General features: G+C 35.8%; 1 protein-coding gene across 1 annotated transcript in view; it reads left to right on the top strand.

Annotated features, from left to right (window-relative positions):
* The window catches only part of REDIC1 (regulator of DNA class I crossover intermediates 1), a 77,927-nt gene that overhangs the window by 42,690 nt on the left and 15,258 nt on the right, over nt 1–19,979 (top strand). The window contains exons 8-11 of the mRNA XM_012465625.2: nt 6,380–6,909; nt 7,186–7,255; nt 8,434–8,494; nt 15,704–15,767. Of these exons, the coding sequence (XP_012321048.2) occupies nt 6,380–6,909; nt 7,186–7,255; nt 8,434–8,494; nt 15,704–15,767 (725 nt within the window). The remainder of the gene's footprint in view (nt 1–6,379; nt 6,910–7,185; nt 7,256–8,433; nt 8,495–15,703; nt 15,768–19,979) is intronic.

Genomic DNA, 19,979 nt, shown 5'->3' with positions numbered 1-19,979 from the left:
CCAACTTAAGGAAATTAACAACAACAACAACAACAACAACAACAAAAAAACCAGGATATGGATGAAAAGGTCTCCAGAGAAATATATGGCATAATGAAAAGACAATCACAACTTCTGTAAGTGAAAGACACACTTTGAGAAATACAAAATGCACTAGAAAGTTTCAACAATAGACTCGAACAAGTAGAAGAAAGAACTTGAGTTTGAAGACAAGGCTTTTGAATTAACCCAATCCAGCAAAGACAAAGAAAAACTAATTAATAAATAATAAATGAACAAAGAATTTGGAATTATGTTAAATAGCCAAACATAAGAATAATCAGTGTTCCTGAAAAAGAAGAGAAATCTAAAAGTGTGGAAAATTATTTGAGAGAATAATTGAAAATAACTTCCCTAGTCTTACTAGAGATCTAGATATTCAAATATAAGAAGCTCAAAGAACACCCAGGAAATTCATCACAAAAAGATATTCACTTAGGCACATAGTCATCAAGTTAACTAAAGTCAAGACAACGGAAAGAATTCTAAGAACTGTGAGGCAAAAGCATCAGGTAACCTACAAAGGAAAACCTATAATATTAATGACAGATTTCTCAGCAGAAACCCTACAGGCAGAAGGGATTGGGATCCTATCTTTAGCCTCCTTAAACAAAATAATTATCCACCAATAATTTTGTATCCAGTGAAACTAAGCTTCATAATGAGAGATAAAGTATTTTTCAGACAAACATATGCTGAGAGAATTCACCACTACCAAGTCAGCATTACAAGAAATGATATAAGGAGTTCAAAATTTTGAAATAAAATCTCAAAATACACCAAAAAAGAACTTCCTTAAAGTGTAGATCTCACAGGGTTTGTACAATACTAACACAAAGTAAAAAAAATACCAAGATATCCAGGCAACAGCTAACATGATGAATAGAAAGGTACTTCACATGTCAATACTAACATTGAATAAAAGTGGCCTAAATGCTCCACTTAAAAGATACAGAATGTCAGAATGAATAAAAATCCACCAACCAAGTATCTGTTGTCTTCAAGAGATTAACACAACACATAAGAACTTACATAAACTTAAGGTGAAGAGGTAGAAAAAGATTTTTCATGCAAATGGAAACCAAAAACAAACTGGAGTAGCTATTCTTACACAAAACAGATTTTAAAGCAAAAACAGTTAAAAAAGACGAAGAAGGACATTATATAATGGTAAAAGGATTAGTACAACAGGAAAATATCACAATCTCAAATATATATGCACCTAACACAGGAGCTCCCAAATTTAAAAAACAATTACTACTAGACCTAAGAAATGAGCTAGATGGCAACACAATAATAAGGGTTTCAGTACTATTTCACAATAGTAAGGGATTTCAGTACTCCACTGACATTAGAGAGGTCATGAAGACAGAAAATCAACAAAGAAACAATGGGCTTAAACTGTACCCTACAACAAATGGACTTAACAGATATTTACAGAATCTTGTACCCAACAACTGCAGAATATACATTCTTTTCATCAGCACATGGCACATTCACCAAGATAGACCTTTTGATGGGCTACAAAACAAGTCTCAATAAATTTAAGAAAATAGAAGTTATATTACGTACTCTCTCAGATCACCGTGAGATAAAATTGGAAGTCAACTCCAAAAGGAACCCTTAAAACTGCACAAATACATGGAAATTAAATAATCTGCTTCTAAAGGATCTTTGGGTCAACAATGAAATCAAGATGGAAATCTAAGCATTCTTTGAACCGAACAATAATAGTGTCATAACCTATGAAAACCTCTGGCATATAGCAAAAGTGGTGCTAAGAGGAAAGTTAATAGCATTAAATGCCTAAATCAAGTCTGGAAGTGCACAAATAGACAATTTAAGGTCACACTTCAAGGAACTAGAGAAACAAGAACAAAACAAACCCAAACCCAGCAGAAGAAAAGAAATACAAAGATCAGAACAGTACTGAATGAAATGGAAACAAATAGAAAAAACAGTACAAAAGATAAATGAAACAAAAAGCTGGTTCTTTGAAAAGATAAAATTGATAGACTATTAGCAAGATTAACAAAAGAATAGAAAAGACCCAAATAAGCTCAATTAGAAACAAAATGGGAGATATTACAACTGATACCACAGAAATACAAAAGATTATTCAAGGCTACTATGATCACCTTTACACATACAAATTAGCTAACCTATAGGACATTGATAAATTCCTAGATATATACAACCCTCCTAGATTAAACCAGGAAGAAACAGAAACTCTGAACAGACCAATGACAAGTAGTGAGATTGAAACAGCAATTTTAAGTATTGCTAACAGAATAAAAAGTTTGGGACCAGATGAATTCACAGCTGAATTTTATCAACCATTCAAAGAAGAATTGATACCAATTTTTCTGAAACCATTCCAAAGGATAAAGAGGGAATCCTCCCTAAATCATTCTGTGAAGCCAGTATCTCCTTAATACCAGAACTAGGAAAAGACATAACAAAAAAGAAAACTAGAGACCAATATTTCTGATGAACATAGATGCAAAAATCCTCAACAAATTACTAGATAACTGAATCCAACAGCATATCTAAAAGATACCATCAAGTGGTTTTCATACCAGGGGTGAAGGGATGGTTTAATGTGATAAATCAATAAATATATACAACATAAACAGAATTAAAAATAAAAAATGATCATTTCAATAGATGCAGAAAAAGCACTTGACAAAATCTAGAATCCCTTTATGATTAAAACCCTCAGCGGAATCAGCATAAAAGGGATATACTTTAAGATAATAAAAGCCATCCATGACAGACCCACAGCCAACATTATACTGAATGAGGGAAAGTTGAAAGCATTCCCCTTGAGAACTGAATCAAAAGAAGGAGGCCCACTTTCACAACTTCTATTTAACATAGTACTGGAAGTCCTAGCTTGAGCATTCAGACAAAAGAAAGAAATAAAGGGCATCCAAATTGATAAAGAGGAAGTCAAATTGTTGCTGTTCACCAATTACATGATCATATACCTAGGAAACCCTAAGGACCCATCCAAAAAGCTAGATCTGATAAATGAATTCAGCAAAGTTTGAGGGTACAAAATCAATGTGCACAACTCAGTAGTACTGCTATACATCAACAGTGACTAAGCTGAGAATCAAATCAAGAACTTAACCCCTTTTACAACAGCTGCAAAAAATAAAATTGTTAGGAATATACCTAACCAAGGAGGTGAACAATCTCTATAAGGAAAACTACAAAACACCTCTTAAAGAAATCATAGATGACACAAACAAATAGAAACACATCCCATGCTCATGGATGAATAGAATCAATATTGTGAAAATGATCATACTGCCAAAAGCAACTATAAATTCAAAGCATTTCCCGTAAAAACACCACCATCCATTCTTAGCAGAACTAGAAAAAAAAATCCTAAAATTCATATGGAACCCAAAAAAAACCGTATAGCGCTAAAGCAAGACTAAGCAAAAAAAACCAAACAAATCTGGAGGTATCACATTATCCAACTTCAAACAAGACTACAAAGCTATAGTTACCAAAATAGCATGGTACTGGCATAAAAATAGGAATGTGGACAGAACAGAATAGAGAACCCAGAAATAAAGCCAAATACTTAAAGTCAACTGACTTTTGACAAAGCAAATGGAAACATAAAGTGGGGAAAGAACACTCTAGTCAACAAATGCTGCTGGGATAATTGGCAAGCCACATGTAGAAGATGAAACTGGATCCTCATCTCTCACCTTATACAAAAATCAACTCAAGATGGATCAAAGACTTTAAGACCTGAAGCCATAAAAATTCTAGAAGACAACATTGGAAAAACTCTTCTAGACATTGGCTTAGGCAAACAGTTGATGACCAAGAACCAAAAGCAAATGCAACAAAACCAAAAATAAACAAATGGGACCTAATTAAAATATGCACAGCAAAAGAAATAGACAACCCAGAAGGTGGGAGAAAAATCTTCCCACACTATGCACCTGCAAGTACTAATATCTAGAATCTGTAAGGAGCTCAAATCAGCAAGAAAAAAAGTAATCCCATCAAAAAATGTGCTAAGGACATGAATAGACAATTTGCAAAAGAAGATATACAAATGGCTAACATACACATGAAAAAATGCTCAATCTCACTAAAGATCAGGGAAATGCAAATCAAAACCACAATGCAATGACCACCTTACTCCTACAAGAATGGCCATAATTAAAAAGTGATAAAATGATAGGTGTTGGCATGGATGTCGTGAAAAGGGGATACTTTTATACTGCTGGTGGGTTTGGAAACTAGTACAACCACTATGGAAAACAGCATGGAGATTCCTTAAAGAACTAAAAGTGGAACTACAATTTGATCCAGCAATTCCACTACTGGGTATCTACCCAGAGATAAATAAGGTATTATATGAAAAAGACACTTGCATGTGCATGTTTATAGCAGCACAATTCACAACTGCAAAAATATGGAACCAGCCTAAATGCCCATCATCCAAGTGGATTAAGAAAATGTGTACACACACAAACACACCCCATGGAATACTACTCAGCCATAAAAAGGAATGAAATTATGGCATTCACAGCAACCTGGATAGAATTGGAGACCATTATTCTAAGCGAAGTAACTTAGGAATGGAAAACCAAACACTGTATGTTCTCACTCATAAGTGGGAGCTAAGCTGTGAGGACACAAAGGCATAAGATTGATATAATGGACCGGGCGTGGTGGCTCACACCTATAATTCCAGCACTTTGAAAGGCTGAGGTTGAAGGGGATCACCTGAGGTTAGGGGTGAGTAGTTCGAGACCAGCTTGGCCAATGTGGTGAAACCCTGTCTCTACTAAAAATGGAAAAATGAACTGGATATGGTGACACACACCTGTAATCCCAGCTACTCAGGAGACTGAGGCAGGAAAACTGCTTGAACCCAGTAGGTGGAAGTTGCAGTGGGCCAAGATCATGCTACTGTACTCCAGCCTGGGATGAAAAGAGCAAAACTCCATCTCAAAAAAAAAAAAAAAAAGATTGATATAATGGATTCTGGGGACTCCATGAGAGGGGTGGGGGATGGGAGGAGGGAAAAAAGACTACACACTGGGTACAATGTACACTGCTCAGTGATGTGTGCACCAAAATCTCAGAAATCACCACTGAATAAATTATTCACGTAACCAAACACCACCTGTTCTCCAAAAACTATTGAAAGAATAATAAATAATAACGATTTACATTTATAATGTGCTTAATATCTTACAAAGTGCATTTACCTCTTTTTTATGTAGAGTAATAGATATTTTTCTAATGTTAATGGTGTATTAGTGCATACTATAGATTATGCCTTTTGGTATAGCAAAATAGCATCATTCTGTCTAAAACACTAATAAGGCCCTCATTGAGAAACAACATAGGATCATAAGCTGTGAACATTCATGGGTAAAACATTAATCTCTTTAACAACAAGCTGAGTTCTTTTATCTCTATCACCAATACATGGCCTAGTACCTGGAACAGAGTAGGTGATCATCAAATATTTGCTAAATAACTTAAAAATAAGATTGGAAATTAGGGTTTTAGCAATCTGTGTGTGTGTGTTTGTTTTTCTAACTTTTTTTGTTATCTCCAACTTCTGGAACAACCCACTTCCAAATAAATTTGTAGATAGTCACCAACAATAAAACAAGAAACATCTTGATTTATAATTATTTTCCATTATAGCTTTGATTCTTGTACGCAAATTGGACTTAACCTGGAATTATTATTTTTGCATTAGAATAGAACCTACAAGCTATCTAATTCATCAAATCGTTTTTTATGTAATTCACCTTAGCTCTTGGTTTTATTACTTATATACACATTTGTGTTTACATTTCTCTTCCTTGGAAACTTTATAATTGTTTTTATATCCATATTAGTTTGAAAAAATATGTTAAAATGGTCTCATAACTATTTGATTTTATGTGTTAACACTGGTGATAAATTTTCTCTGCACAGTCTTCAAAATACCTTTCTCTGGTTAAATGGAACAGCAGCGACATACAGTGGTTGTCTAGTTTATACTTTAGATTTTATTACAGAAGATATACTGTAGGTTGGTCATGTTTAGTTAAACCACATGCTAACATTTTATGTTGTAATAAACTGACCATAGATTATTTTTATACCCAATAAGTCATTAGAAGAGCATATTATACAAATTTTCACCCAAAGCAATATTATTTATTTAAATATAAAAATAAAAATAGAATCTAGGTAAATGTTAGTAGCAACTAAATGTGTCCTCTAAGAATTTAAGGCAAGTATTTCTAAATGCAAATTATTTATGCTTTTTTTGATAAATATGTTTTTGTTTGTCCCAAAGTCCAGGAAATAGGAATTTACTTACTAAACAACCTGCTGTAATTATGGATGAAGATTGTAGAAGCATGGATGAAAGAAGACAGTCAGACTACATTATTGAAAAACACTCAATACAGCATATTTGTGGGGGAAATGGAAAAGAAGTTTCACATTTTCTTGAAGATGTGAACCAGTCTATTCCTAACTTTCTGTCAGAGAATTGTGACTCTTTTGTTAGTCAAAATATGATCAATTTATTAAACATAGATCAGCAAAGGATGAAAAAAATATTTAACAAATGTGATTATGATAGTATGGGAGATATTTGTGTAGTCACCAGTTCTGATAAAAACCATTTCAGTGACAGATGCATTAGAAACATTTTTACAGTTCCAGAGTTGACTTTTAGTAATTCAACTCTGATTAAAACAAGTTATCCAGAAAACTATCAGCTAAACAAGAAGTATCAGAAAGGGTACAACAATAATGAAAGAAATGATCTTAGTACATCTATTGAGAAAGATTACTACCCAACCAGCTCTGAAAGAAAAGGTTGGTATTGTACATGGAAAATCCAATAACCTGTTCTTTTTTTTCTTTCAGCTTTACTATATATATTTGTACATTTATACATACACACGTCTCATATTTGTATGTGTGTTTATGTGTTTGGAGGAAAACGAAACCAAAAATAGAATGGCTTTCTATTATATAACATTGTGGACCAGTGGTTTTCCTCTGTATGTGTCATGGTAATATGCGTCAAATTAAACAATGAAAATAGACTATGCTAAGTTTTTAACTTAGTGCATACTTTTATTTTTTAAGGAAAACTTGAAAATGATTACAAAGAGAAGACATCACAGAAATGCATTCAGAAATATCCAGTGAACTCTATGTAAGTTTTTAGGTAAATCTGGGGAATACAAATCAGGATCTGGTATGATGCATGATGAAGGTTGAATTGATGCAAAGTGAGGTAGGCGTATTGCCATCTGAGGGTGGGCAGGCAACCTGGTCTCCAAGGAGCCATACCAGAAGTCACAATCTTGATAATATCACCCCAGTTGAGAGTGTGGTGCTCATATTTGCCAGCTCCCACATACCTTCTTATCTAATAGTGTTGATTAGATTTGAGGAAATTGACTCAATGTGACCAAGAAACTCGTATCCACCAGAATGTCAATGGATTAAAGTAAGAAATAGAAAGGTAACATGCATAGGAAGGCTTATTGACATGAAAAAGCATGTTTTCTTACTTTCATACAGCTCTCAATGGGAAGGTTGCTTGCTTGCTTGGTATAAAAGTGCTACGGGGAGTGATAGAATTCAGATGTTAGTGACATAAGCAAGCATATCAGCAAATTATAGGACAGTGTACATTCTAGGAATAAAGCACTCTCCTCATTGCCAACATTTACCTCTCAGAGACTCCATGTTTTCTCTCTGTTCAGGATTACAATCTTGTCCACCCATACATTGAAAACAATTATGTTCCACCAGATTTTTCTTTCTCCTCTTGCAGCTGGTATACAAAATGTTCTGAATTTAAGGTGATTTTTACACTCATCCATTATGTGTTGATATTAAATTTATTCCTTAGAGTTTGAGAACTATCTTCCAGGCTTTTCTGAATAATGGCCTGCAATTATAAGTAACTAAAAAAGAGTTTCTTTCTGATCGGAAATCATGAACTAGAATAAATTTATATTCTGGAAGTGATTTCTTGTGGAATTATTAAAAATATTGATTGATTAAAAAGATGCAGTTTTAACAGGATTGGTACATAAAATTAAAACATAGATTTATGAAACATTTTATTAAAGCAATTTAGAACATGGTTCTCAATCCTGATTGAAGGTCAAGATTGCTTCAGGGAGTGATTTTAAACTATAGAATACAAGATTACCTCTACGTAATAAATGGGCTCCTTTGCATGGAGCTTATGAATCTTTACTTTTAAAAAAGCTTCCCATATAATTCTGATCTGAAACCAAGTTTGGGAACTATAATTTAGAACAATAATTCCCAGAGGGAATACAACAAACTTTAATACTGTGTATTTATAATCCTTAGGGGAAATATACCTTCGGAAGAAATGCACTCTAAGCAGTCATGGGACTTCGGACTTGATGAGGTAGAGCACAGTTCTCACATTATCTTCTCAATTAAGTCAGTTTGTGTTACCATATCATATTTCTGTATTTACAGGTTCACTTTGATTTAAGGTTAACATTTATTCATACATTTTTTAGATGGACTATTTTTCGTATACTTTTTTATTCTGAGGAAATTATAACTTAGATCTAGAAACAAAAACATATTCAGAGATTGATACATGCTTTAATTGAGAGAAACCAATCTTGAGACAAACCAATCTTTTAAATACTTTTTTTTTGAGTATTAAAAACTTCTTTTGCCGGGCGCAGTGGCTCACACCTGTAATCTCAGCACTTTGGGAGGCCGAGGCGGGTGGATCACGAGGTCAAGAGATCGAGACCATCCTGGTCAACATGGTGAAACCCCGTCTCTACTAAAATACAAAAAATTAGCTGGGCACAGTGGCGCGTGCCTGTAATCCCAGCTACTCAGGAGGCTGAGGCAGGAAGAATTGCCTGAACCCAGGAGGCGGAGGTTGCGGTGAGCCGAGATCGTGCCATTGCACTCCAGCCTGGGTAACAAGAGCGAAACTCCGTCTCAAAAAAAAAAAAAAAAAACTTCTTTTGTGTTACTTCATTCTTGCATTACTATAAAGAAATACCTGAGACTGGGTAATTTATAAAGAAAAGAGATTTAGTTGGCTCATGGTTCTGCAGGTTGTACAGGAAGCATGATGCTGACATCTGATTGATTTCTGGGAGACCTCAGGGAACTTGTAATTATAGCAGAAGGCAAAGAGGGAACAAGGAGTCTCACATAGCAGGAGCAGGAGCAAGAGAAAGTGAGTAGGGAGATGCCACAGACTTCTAAATGACCAGATTATGGGAGAATGAACTCTCTATCATGAGGACAGCACCAAGTAGAATGATGCTAAACCATTCAGGAGAAATCGCTGCCACCCATGATCTAGTCATCCCCCACCAAGCCCCACCTCCAACACTCAGGATTACAATTTGATATGAGATTTGGCAGGAACATAGATGCAAACTATATCATTCCACTCCAGCCCTTCAAATCTCATGTTCTTCTCACATTGCAAAATACAATCATGCATTTCCAACAGTCCTTTCAAGTCTTAACTCATTCTAGCATTAACTCAAAAGTTCAAAGTCTCCTCTGAGACAAGGCAAGTCCCTTCCATCTATGAGCCTGTAAAATAAAAAACAAAGTAGTTACTTCTAAGATTCAATGGGGGTGCAATCATTGGGTAAATATTCCCATTCCAAAAGAGAGAAATAGGCCAAAAGAAAGGGGCTACCAGCCCTGTGCTAGTCTGAAACCCAACAGGGCAGTCATAAATCTTAATTAAAGCTTTCAAAGTTATCTCCTTTGACTCTGTATCTCACATCCAGACACATTGGTATAAGAGGTGGATTCCAAAAGCCTTGGGCAGCCCCACCTTTGTGGCTTTGAAGGTTCAGCCCTTGTGACTGTTTTCATGGGCTGGTGCTGAGTGCCTGTGGCTGTTCCTGGAGATAGGTGCAATTTGTCTGTATATCTACCATTCTGGGGTCTGGGGGATGGTGGCCCTCTTCTCATGGCTCCACTTGGCAATGCCCCACTGGGGACTCTGGGTGGGGGCTCCAATCCCTCATTGCCTCTCCACATTGCTCTAGTAGAGGTTCTCCATGACAGTTCCTCCTGTGCAACAGACTTCTGCCTGAACATCTGGGCTTTTCCATACATCCTGTGAAATCTAGGTGAAGTCTCTGAAGCCTTAACTCTTACACTCTGTGTACCCACAGGCTTAACACCATGTAGTAGCCACCAACAGTTACAGCATGCATCCTCTGAAGCAGCGGACTGAACTGTACCTGGGCCCCTTTAAGTCATGGCTCAAGCTGGAGTGGCTGGGATTCAGGGAGTAGTGTTCTGAGGCTGCACAGAACAGCAGGGCCCTGAGCTGGGTCCAGGAAACCATTCTTGCCTCCTAGGCCTTCAGGCCTGTGATAGGCGGGGCTGCCATAAAGATCTCTAAAATGCCTTTGGGGCCTTCTTCCTATTGTCTTGGCTGTTAGCACTTAGCTCCTTTTAACTTGTGCAAATTTCTGCAGCCTGTGTGAATTCCTTCCTGGAAAATGGGCTTTTATATTCTGCCACATGGCCAGGCTGCAAATTTTCCAAAGTTTTATTCTCTGCTTCTCATTTAAATATAAGTTCCAGTTTTATATCATTTCTTTGCTTACACATAGGAACATAAGCTGTTCATATGAAGCAGTTGGTCCACATCAAATGCTTTGCTGCTTAGAAATTTCTTCTGCCAGATATCCTAAATCATCACCTTCAAGTTCACAGATTCTTAGGGCAGGGGCACAATGCTGCCAAGTTCTTTGGTAGCACATAACAAAAGTGACCTTTGCTCCATTTCTGAATAAGTTCCTTATTTCTATCTGAGACCTCCTCAGCCTGAACTTTGTTATCAATATCACTATCAGCATTTTCAGCATTTTTGGTCATAGTCTTTCAGCCATCAGTCTCTAGGAAGTTCCAAACTTTCCCTTATCTTCCTGTCTTCTTCTGAGCTGGCCACATTCTTCCAACTTCTGCCCATTACCCAGTTCCAAAATTGCTTCCACATTTTCAGGTATCTATATCAAAATGCCACTCCTGGCACCAATTTTCTGTATTACTCTGTTCTCACATTGCTATAAAGAAATACCTGAGACTGGGTAATTAATAAAGAAAAGAGGTTTAATTGGCTCACAGTTTCACATGCTGTATGGGAAGCATGATTCTGGCATCTGATTGGCTTCTGGAGAAGCCTCAGAAAAATTACAATTATGGTGAAAGGTGAAGGGAGAATGAGGCATCTCCAACAGTAAGGGCAGGAGCAAGAGAGAGTGAGGCAGGAGGTGCCACACACTTTTAACAAACCCCAGATCTCATGGGAACAAACTTAACTATTGTAAGGGCAGTACAAAGGGGCATGGTATGAAACCATTCAGGAGAAACTACTTCCCAGGATTTAGTCACCTCCCATTGGGTCCCATCTCCAATGCTGGGAATTATAATTCAACATGAGATTTGCTGGGGGGCATCCAAAGATCCAAACTATATCATCTTTCAACAAGAAAATGCTTTAGATTTCAATGTGCTATGTAGTTTTATATTTGTCAGGGCATTGAAACATCTATAAACACTGGTTATGTAATGTTATAATCCCTTGCTATAATGAGGGTGTAATTTTTACAGTAGTGCTAGGAACTTTATGTAGTTTATTTCTAATCTACAGGAGTCTGAGTCACTAAAGTCTTCACAGCAAAAGTTACTGAAATTTAGAGAGATTAGATAACTTGTTTGAAGTCACACACTCAAGATAGGAAAGCCAGGATTCAAACTACTGTCTTACTGACTCGATATTTTCAACTATACTGTTTTCCCTTTTTACTTCAGTAAATATTGAGTACATCTTATGAGTTCATTTAAAGCCACTTATTGAGTATCTCTTATATGCTAGACACTTGGGATAAAATGGCCCTTTGTTCTCAAGATTATGATTTAATGCACTAGACTCTGCAAGGTACAGAGATGAAAGGACTTGGAACCTGCCTTTAAGAAGTCTTTATCTAGTGGGTAGTCAGAAAGAGAAAAAAATATAATGCATTTAGATAAATTGCTTGAATTGAAGTTTGTATTGGGTTATTAATAAAAGACACTTCTAAGTTCCATCTGTAAACATAAGGAAGATGTGATGGAGGTAACTTTTGAGTACAGTATCAATAAGTTGTTTATCAAATGATGAAACTGGGAATAAGTAGCAACAAACAAAAAAACAAAGATGTCAGAGTACAGCCTGTTTTAGAAATTTCAGATACCTTGTTTCATTCTAGTTATGGTTATAGCTACTATTTATAATACTAATTATAAGGAGTGCAGGAGTGGCCAAGGTAATTCTGGACAATAGAAAGAGGTAGGTCATAAATGGCCTTGTGTGATATGTAAGTTTAATTCTTGATTATTAAACAGAGATCCATTAAATAAATTTTAGCAGAGGAATATGGTGACATCAGAATAATAAAAAGGTTGACTCTAGTAACAATGAGGAGGGATTTTATCTGCTAAGTGGAACAACTCAAGTTAGGGGAAGAAATAAGGAGCGCTTGAAGTTTTGCAATATAGTAAGGATGAAAGTGAGAGAAGAGATTGAGATCTAGAATTGGTAGTACTTGGTGACCAGTGATTAGTTAAGAGAGAAGGAAGAAATTGTGGAAGACTTGGATTTATTTATTATTTGGGTAAATGGGTAGTTGATGCGATTATGCCACTGAACAAGATTGGAACCATGGGAAGAGGTGGCAGGAAAGTTTAACTCTCCAACAAAATTCATTTTTTTTTTTTGTAGAATTTGCCCTTTTTAATAAAATAGAACTGCCACTGTGAAATGGCTTCCCAGCCAAGGAACATGTTTCCTAACATCCATCCATGTACACGTGGCCATATGGTTAGATCTCACTAATGAAATGTTAGGAGAAGTGATGTGCATCATTTTAGGTCAAGGCTTATAAGAAAAAGGAATTATTTTTCCATGCTGTCTTTCTTTTGATAGCTAGATGTCAGTGAGGCCCCAAGGGATAATGGGGTCACAAGATGGAAGGGACTGGGTCTCTCAGTCACTACATGGAGGAAAATTGCCTGCTTACCAGCGACACTCACTTTAGATTATTACACAAGAGAGAAATGATTGTGTTTGGCATTATACATTTTGTGATACACTTTTTAAAAATAATACCTAGCATTACTCTGATTCAGAGGAGGAGCAGATTTCTGAGAGAGATAAGTTTGACCCACTGAGCTCACATGAGGATCTTCTGAAAACAACCTGTGATCTATGTGGAGATGCATAGTGGACAATTATATATACAGAGTTTGAGATCAGAAGAGATTTTTAGCCTTTAATTAATAGGAGATAATTGACTACATCCATGTGTATGATTCTCGATAGAAAGTGTATAGAAGAAGAACAAAATTTTTCAGATGCCTGAGAAAGCACAACATTTCAGATTGAAGCATATGCAGTAGAAGAGGAACCAGAAACAGGCTGAGATTGAGCTACTAGAGATGTTTGAGGAGTACTAGAAGAATAGTGTCATAGGAAAGAAAAAGGAGATACTTTCAAGGAGGAGAATGGTTAGTAGTGATGGATGCTGACCTGTTACTCCTTTAAATAATTCACATTTTCCCAAATATGAATAATATAGATGTATCCTCTAAAAAGATGAATTATCAACAGAGTATACTACTTCAAAAACAAATTCTGTTTCACAACACCTATGTCAAAAAGCTGGCAGCTTGAATGTAGCTAGATCTAGTCAAAAAAGAGAAAAGCCCATTGGTGTAGCCCAAAAGGAATCAGGTGCTACGAGGAGTTCTTTGGATAGAGCAGGTGTTGGGACTTTTAAATTGTGATGCCTGCCCATGGCCAAAGGTGCAGTAGAACCCTGACTAAAATTAGATTCTACCAGAGGGGCCAAGGCAGGAGTCACCAATGAGACAGAATGAAGGGGTAGGAGCAGAAAGAAGGCTGGGTTGCACCTGCCCACTGGTTAGGTAAAATTAAAACTGGTAGATTCTGCTGAGGAAGAATTGATGAAGAAACATATGGGCTAAAACAAGCTAACGGAAAAGCCTCTTGGATGGGGACATGTGGTGTTCTCAAGAGCCTTTGGTGGGAGTGGAAGCGAATAGGAAAGAACAAAGTATTGGAGGAGTGTAATTATTTAATTTTAAAGGATTAGTAGAGGAATAAAGTTTAAATACAGTTGTTAAAATGGGAAGTCAATCACCAGAGAAGTGGAGACATGGAAGAACAAAATTCAAGAGTGATGATGTCACACTGGGAAACCTGATCAAGATGGGAAGAAATGAAACAGCAATTCTATATAAAGTGTATGGAATGAAACCCACTTAGCAATTAACATATTGAATATGAATTTATATATTGAATATGAATTCTTTTCAAGATTGAATATCAAATTATGAAGAAAAAATCCATATAGTTTACAAAAAACATATCTAGAATATATAATAAAGGTTGAAAGCAAATAGGAAAATACATACATTAAGAAAACATATATAATATTGGAGCAAAGACCATATAAATGCAATAAAAAGCGCATTCTGAAAAGAGAAAAATAGAAGATACAGCTTTTCTGATCCATAGCATCTATAAAATACTGCTGGGCATGCATTGTGAAGGCTTGCCATCCTTGAGGGTGGAGGAAGCTCGTGAATAACTTAGTGTCTTATCCTTTGGGAAGATCTTTGCTGTTCTTCTCAAACAGATCATTGGAGTACAGGCCTGCCTTGGAGTCTATAGAGCTTTCTTGAAAGTTTTGTGTTCTTGTTGCAGGTTTGGGGCTTGAATGTGTCCTATGTTGAAGAGAAAAGATTTTTAAATGATAAAATAGTGGGGTTAGAGAAAGGGCTCTGCTCCATGTAGTTATTCAGGCCCTCAACTAGTGGCTTCTATTAATATATATATATATTGTTATTAGAAAGCAGAAGGGAAAAGGAAGTGGAAGATTGTGGGGAAGATTTTTATGGACCAGAACCCGCAGTAGTTTACATTGCTTTTGCCTATGACCAGAACTTAAGTCACATGTCTAAACCAATTCCAAGGGAGGCTGGGAAATATACTCTAGCTGTATGTCCAAGAGAAAAGGGAGTCAGGTTTGGCAAGCGGCTAGACAGTTTCTCCTTTATTTTGTCTATCTATAATGCTATGTCCTACCAATAGAGAATATATAGAAAAAATTTCTATAAGCCCATGGTACATTAGCAAACATGATTCATATAGTAAGCTCTAAAGAAAATCTAAGAAATTTATTTAAGGAGAGCTCTAACTTAGGAAATTAAGTAAATAATAACAAATTTCCAAATTGCCTTATTATGCTTGTCTTTCTTTAGCTGCATTTTACTATGATTACTAGAAGCTTTTAAATTTTGTCAGTAATTCATTTCTTGGTAAGTGTCTATTCTGTTGCTTATTGTTTTTAAACCAATTTGAATTTCATTTTATTGTTCACCACAGGCTATTTTTTCTTTGTGGCTTTAAAATAAACCATGTTGAACTTGAAATAATGTAAAGGAAAAGTACTATGAATGAATTGGTGGTATAAATAGGGTAGATATAAGTGAATATTATTATGTATACTTAGGAATTGTTAACATTTTGGTTTTCTCCTAGATTCTGATGGAAGAAGGAAGAATATGTTCTTTAAAAAGCAGGCCAATATCTACTGGGAAAATCTGTCAGTATAAGTTAATTTTATTTTATATGAAAAACTAACAGATAGAAATCAGTTAAATTTTAAGTGATTTTTTTAGATGTTTGCCAACAAATATATATCCTAGATATTTTAGTACTACTAATGCAATTGACTCTTTAAAATCACCTTTATATTTTCTTAAATATACATAATGAGTACATTAATGCATGTGTACAATTTAGCAAATAATAAAACAGATAAGCCTTGTATTCACTAGATAGCTTAAGAAACAATACATAATACTTTGGAAGATTTCTTCAATTGTATTTCATATCCTGCCCTCTAGAGGTAACTATTATCTTGAATTTGTTTTTTGTTATAACGCACTTTCATTGCTTTGTTTTGAACTTTGTACACATCCAACTCTATATATTTTTCTGCAACTTGCTTTTTTTTTTTTACCCAGTATTATATTTTGTGGTTCATCCACTTTGAAATTGTAGCTCTAGTACATTCATTATTTTTCCTGCTATACAGCATTCTATTGTATGAATATATCACAACATGTGTGTCTTCTAACAATGGATATTTAGGTTGTTTTGAATATTTTCCTATGATGAACAGTGCTACCTGGACTATTGCTGACATTTCTCCTTGCACACATATAGAAAATGTTTCTCTAGGATATATTTCTAAGAGTAGAATTGCTAGACATATGATATGCACATCTTTGCAACTTCAAGGTAATGCAAAATTACTTTCCTAAATGGTTGTGCCAGTTGTATGCCTCTTAGCAAGAGACTTAGCAGTCTTTTACTATTATTGGTAATCTGATAGCTCATTATAGTTCTAATTTATTTTTTCCTGATTACTTATTAGGTTAATTGACCATTGATGTTTCATTTGTGAAATGTCATTTGCTCATGTTCCTTTTCTGAAGTTTGGTTTTCCTTCTGGGATGTGTCTATATCTCATCCTATATGTATTTTAAGTGTCCTCGATGCTGACTGCTTGTAGGCTTGTATATATCAAATACTTCATATTTGAGTTATCTTTTAATTCAATACTGTCTTTTTACAGACAGAAGTTTCATGTTGATCTGGTACTCTTTTAGGTATTCTGTGCTAGCATAGATCTTTATGTTATCTAGTCTGATGGAATACCTTGAAACTTTTTATGATTTATGGTTTTGAATATATAAAATACTAGTCCAGTTTCTTTCCTTTTTTCTCTTTGGACAATTTTTTTTCTTTTTTATAGTTTTCGTTCTGGGGTACATGTGCAGAATGTGCAGGTTTGTCACATAGGTATACATGTGCCATGGTGGTTTGCTGCATCTGTCACCCCATCATCTTCATTAGGTATTTCTCTTAATGCTATTCCTTCCCTATTCCCCCATCCCCTGCTATCCCTCCACTAGGCTCCCACCCCCTCGACAGGCCCTTGTGTGTGATGTTTCCCTCCCAGTGTCCATGGGTTCTCATTGTTCAACACCCACTCATGAGTGAGAACATGAGGTGTTTGGCTTTCTGTTCTTGTGTCAGTTTGCTGAGAATGATAGTTTCCAGCTTCATCCATGTCCCTGCAAAGGACATGAACTCATCCTTTTTATGGCTGCATAGTATTCCATGGTGTATATGTGCCACCTTTTCTTTATCCAGTCTATCATTGATGGGCCTTTGCGTTGGTTCCAAGTCTTTGCTATTGTGAACAGTGCTGCAGTAAACATACGTGTGCGTGTGTCTTTATAATAGAATGATTTATAATCTTTTGGGTATAATCCCAGTAATGGGATTGCTGGTTCAAATGCTATTTCTGGTTCTAGATGCTTGAGGAATTGCCACAATGTCTTCCACAATGGTTGAACTAAGTTCCACTCGCATCAGCAGTGTAAAAGCATTCCTATTTCTCCACATCCTCTCCAGCATCTGTTGTCTCCTGACTTTTTAATGATTGCCATTCTAACTGGTGTAAGATGGTATCTCAATGTGGTTTTGATTTGCATTTCTCAAATGACCAGTGATGATCTTCTTTTCATGTTTGTTGGCTGCACAAATGTCTTCTGTCCTCTGGTCCAGATCTCTGTTTTGGTACCAGTACCATGCTGTTTTGATTACTGTAGCCTCATAGTATATAGTTTGAAGTCAGGTAGTGGATGCCTCGAGCTTTGTTTGTTTGTTTGTTTTTGCTTAGGAATGTCTGGGCTCTTTTTTGGTTCCATATGAAGTTTAAGCTGGTTTTTTCCAATTCTGTGAAGAAAGTCAGTGGTAGCTTGATGGGGATAGCGTTGAATCCCTAAATTACCTTGGACAATATGGCCATTTTTACGATATTGATTCTTCCTAACCATGAGCATGGAATGTTTTTCCATCTGTTTATGTCCTCTCTTACTTCCTTGAGCAGTAAACAGATGGAAAAACATTCCATAGATTGGTTTGTATCCTTATCCTCCCTGCCCTGTTTCATTCTGCAACGAGTGTTTTTTTTTTTTTGTTGTTGTTGTTGTTGTTGTTGTTGGTTGTTTGTTTTTGCTGCTTTCTGGTTTGTTATTCCAGTGTATGTTTTTAAAATAAATCCTAAAAATATATAAGGACGTGCATAATCCATGAGTCTCAGTTTCCTGCCTTTCTCTAAATGTAATATAGAACACTTTATAAAAGAATTAAGTGAATTCATTTATTTAATAAGATATCTTATAGAGTCCTCTGTCCTGTTAGTGCTAGATATTTCTTCATCCTTTACTTATGACTACTTAGTAGTGCATTACATACATGAAATGTTTTTTCGGTCAATGCCCTATTGATGGACATTTGGGCTACTTCCAGTATACTTACTAGTACTATAAGTAAACAACTTTGTATAATGTTTCTTATTTGTGGTGGTACATTTTCAGGGTCATTTCTGGGAGTGGAATTGTTGAGTTAAAGGAGAAATATGCTGGTATTTGATAGATATTGCCAAATTTCAATTTTTATATATATATTTACAAGTATTTTGTGGAAATTTTGGCAATTTTAATAGCAATGTGCATTTTATGACACAGCTTCATCAACAGGGATTGTGGTCAAATGTAGGAGTTTTTCTGAATCTCACAGGGGAACAGATAGATAAGTTTTAGTTTGCACTTTGCTATGAGTGAAGTTGAGCATCTTTTAAAAATGTTCATTGGCTATTTGCAATTCTTGTTCTGTGAATTCTCTATTCATATCTTTAACCCACTTGAGTTTGGCCTTTTTATCTTTATATTTAAGAACTCCTTATATATTAAAAAGATTTAGACAGAGGGTGGAACAAGAGGGCAGAATAGAAGACACTACCTACAAGCACACCAATTTAACAACTATCTACACACATAAAAAAACCACCTTCATAAGAACTGCCTAAGAGCACTCAGAGTACGTGTTTTTAATTTTATATCGCTGAAAGAGGTACTGAACAGGTAGGAAAACATTCTTGAGTCACTGATACCACCCTTCCCCCATTCCCTGGCAGTGGTGGCATGGTGTGGAGAGTGATTCTGTGTACTGGGGAGAGGGACAGTCAGTGCAGGAATTTTGAGGCACTGAACTCAGTGCTGTCTTGTTATAACAGAAAGCAAAATTGGACCAAACTCAGCCGATGTCTACCCATGGAGGGATTATTTAAACTAGCCCTAGCCAGAGGGGAATTCATGATCCTAGTGATCAATACTTGGGTTCCCATAAGCCCCCTATTGTAGGCTAAAGTGCTCTGGTGCTCTAATTAAATTTGAAAGGCAGTCTAGACCACAATTGATGCTGAAAAAGCATTTGATAAAATTTAACATCCCTTCATGATAAAAAAAAAACTCCCAAAAAAACTGAGTATAGAAGGAACATACCTCAACATAATAATAGCCATATATGACAGACCCACAGCTAGTATTATACTTAATGGGGAAAAACTGAAAGGCTTTTCTCTAAGATCTGGAACATGACAAGGATGCACACTTTCATTTTTATTCAACATAGTACTGGAAGGTCTATCTAGAGCATGAGACAAGAGAAAGAAATGGCATCCAAATTGGAAAGAAAGAAGTCAACTTATTCATGTTTGCCGATGATGTGGTCTTAGATTTAGAGAAACCTGAAGACTCCACCAAAAACCTATTAGATCTGATAAACAAAATCAGTAAAGTTGCAGGAGGCAAAATCAACATACAAAAATCAGTAGCATTTTTATATACCATCAGTGAACAATCTGAAAAAGAAATTTTAAAAGTTCTTCTGTTTACAG

Source organism: Aotus nancymaae, unplaced genomic scaffold, assembly GCF_030222135.1.
Source record: "Aotus nancymaae isolate 86718 unplaced genomic scaffold, 86718_ANA_hifiasm-v0.15.2.pri h1tg000092l, whole genome shotgun sequence".
NCBI classification, from domain to species: domain Eukaryota; kingdom Metazoa; phylum Chordata; class Mammalia; order Primates; family Aotidae; genus Aotus; species Aotus nancymaae.
The sequence above is the reverse complement of the archived record's forward strand: the minus strand, read 5'-3'. Positions and strand labels throughout refer to the sequence as shown.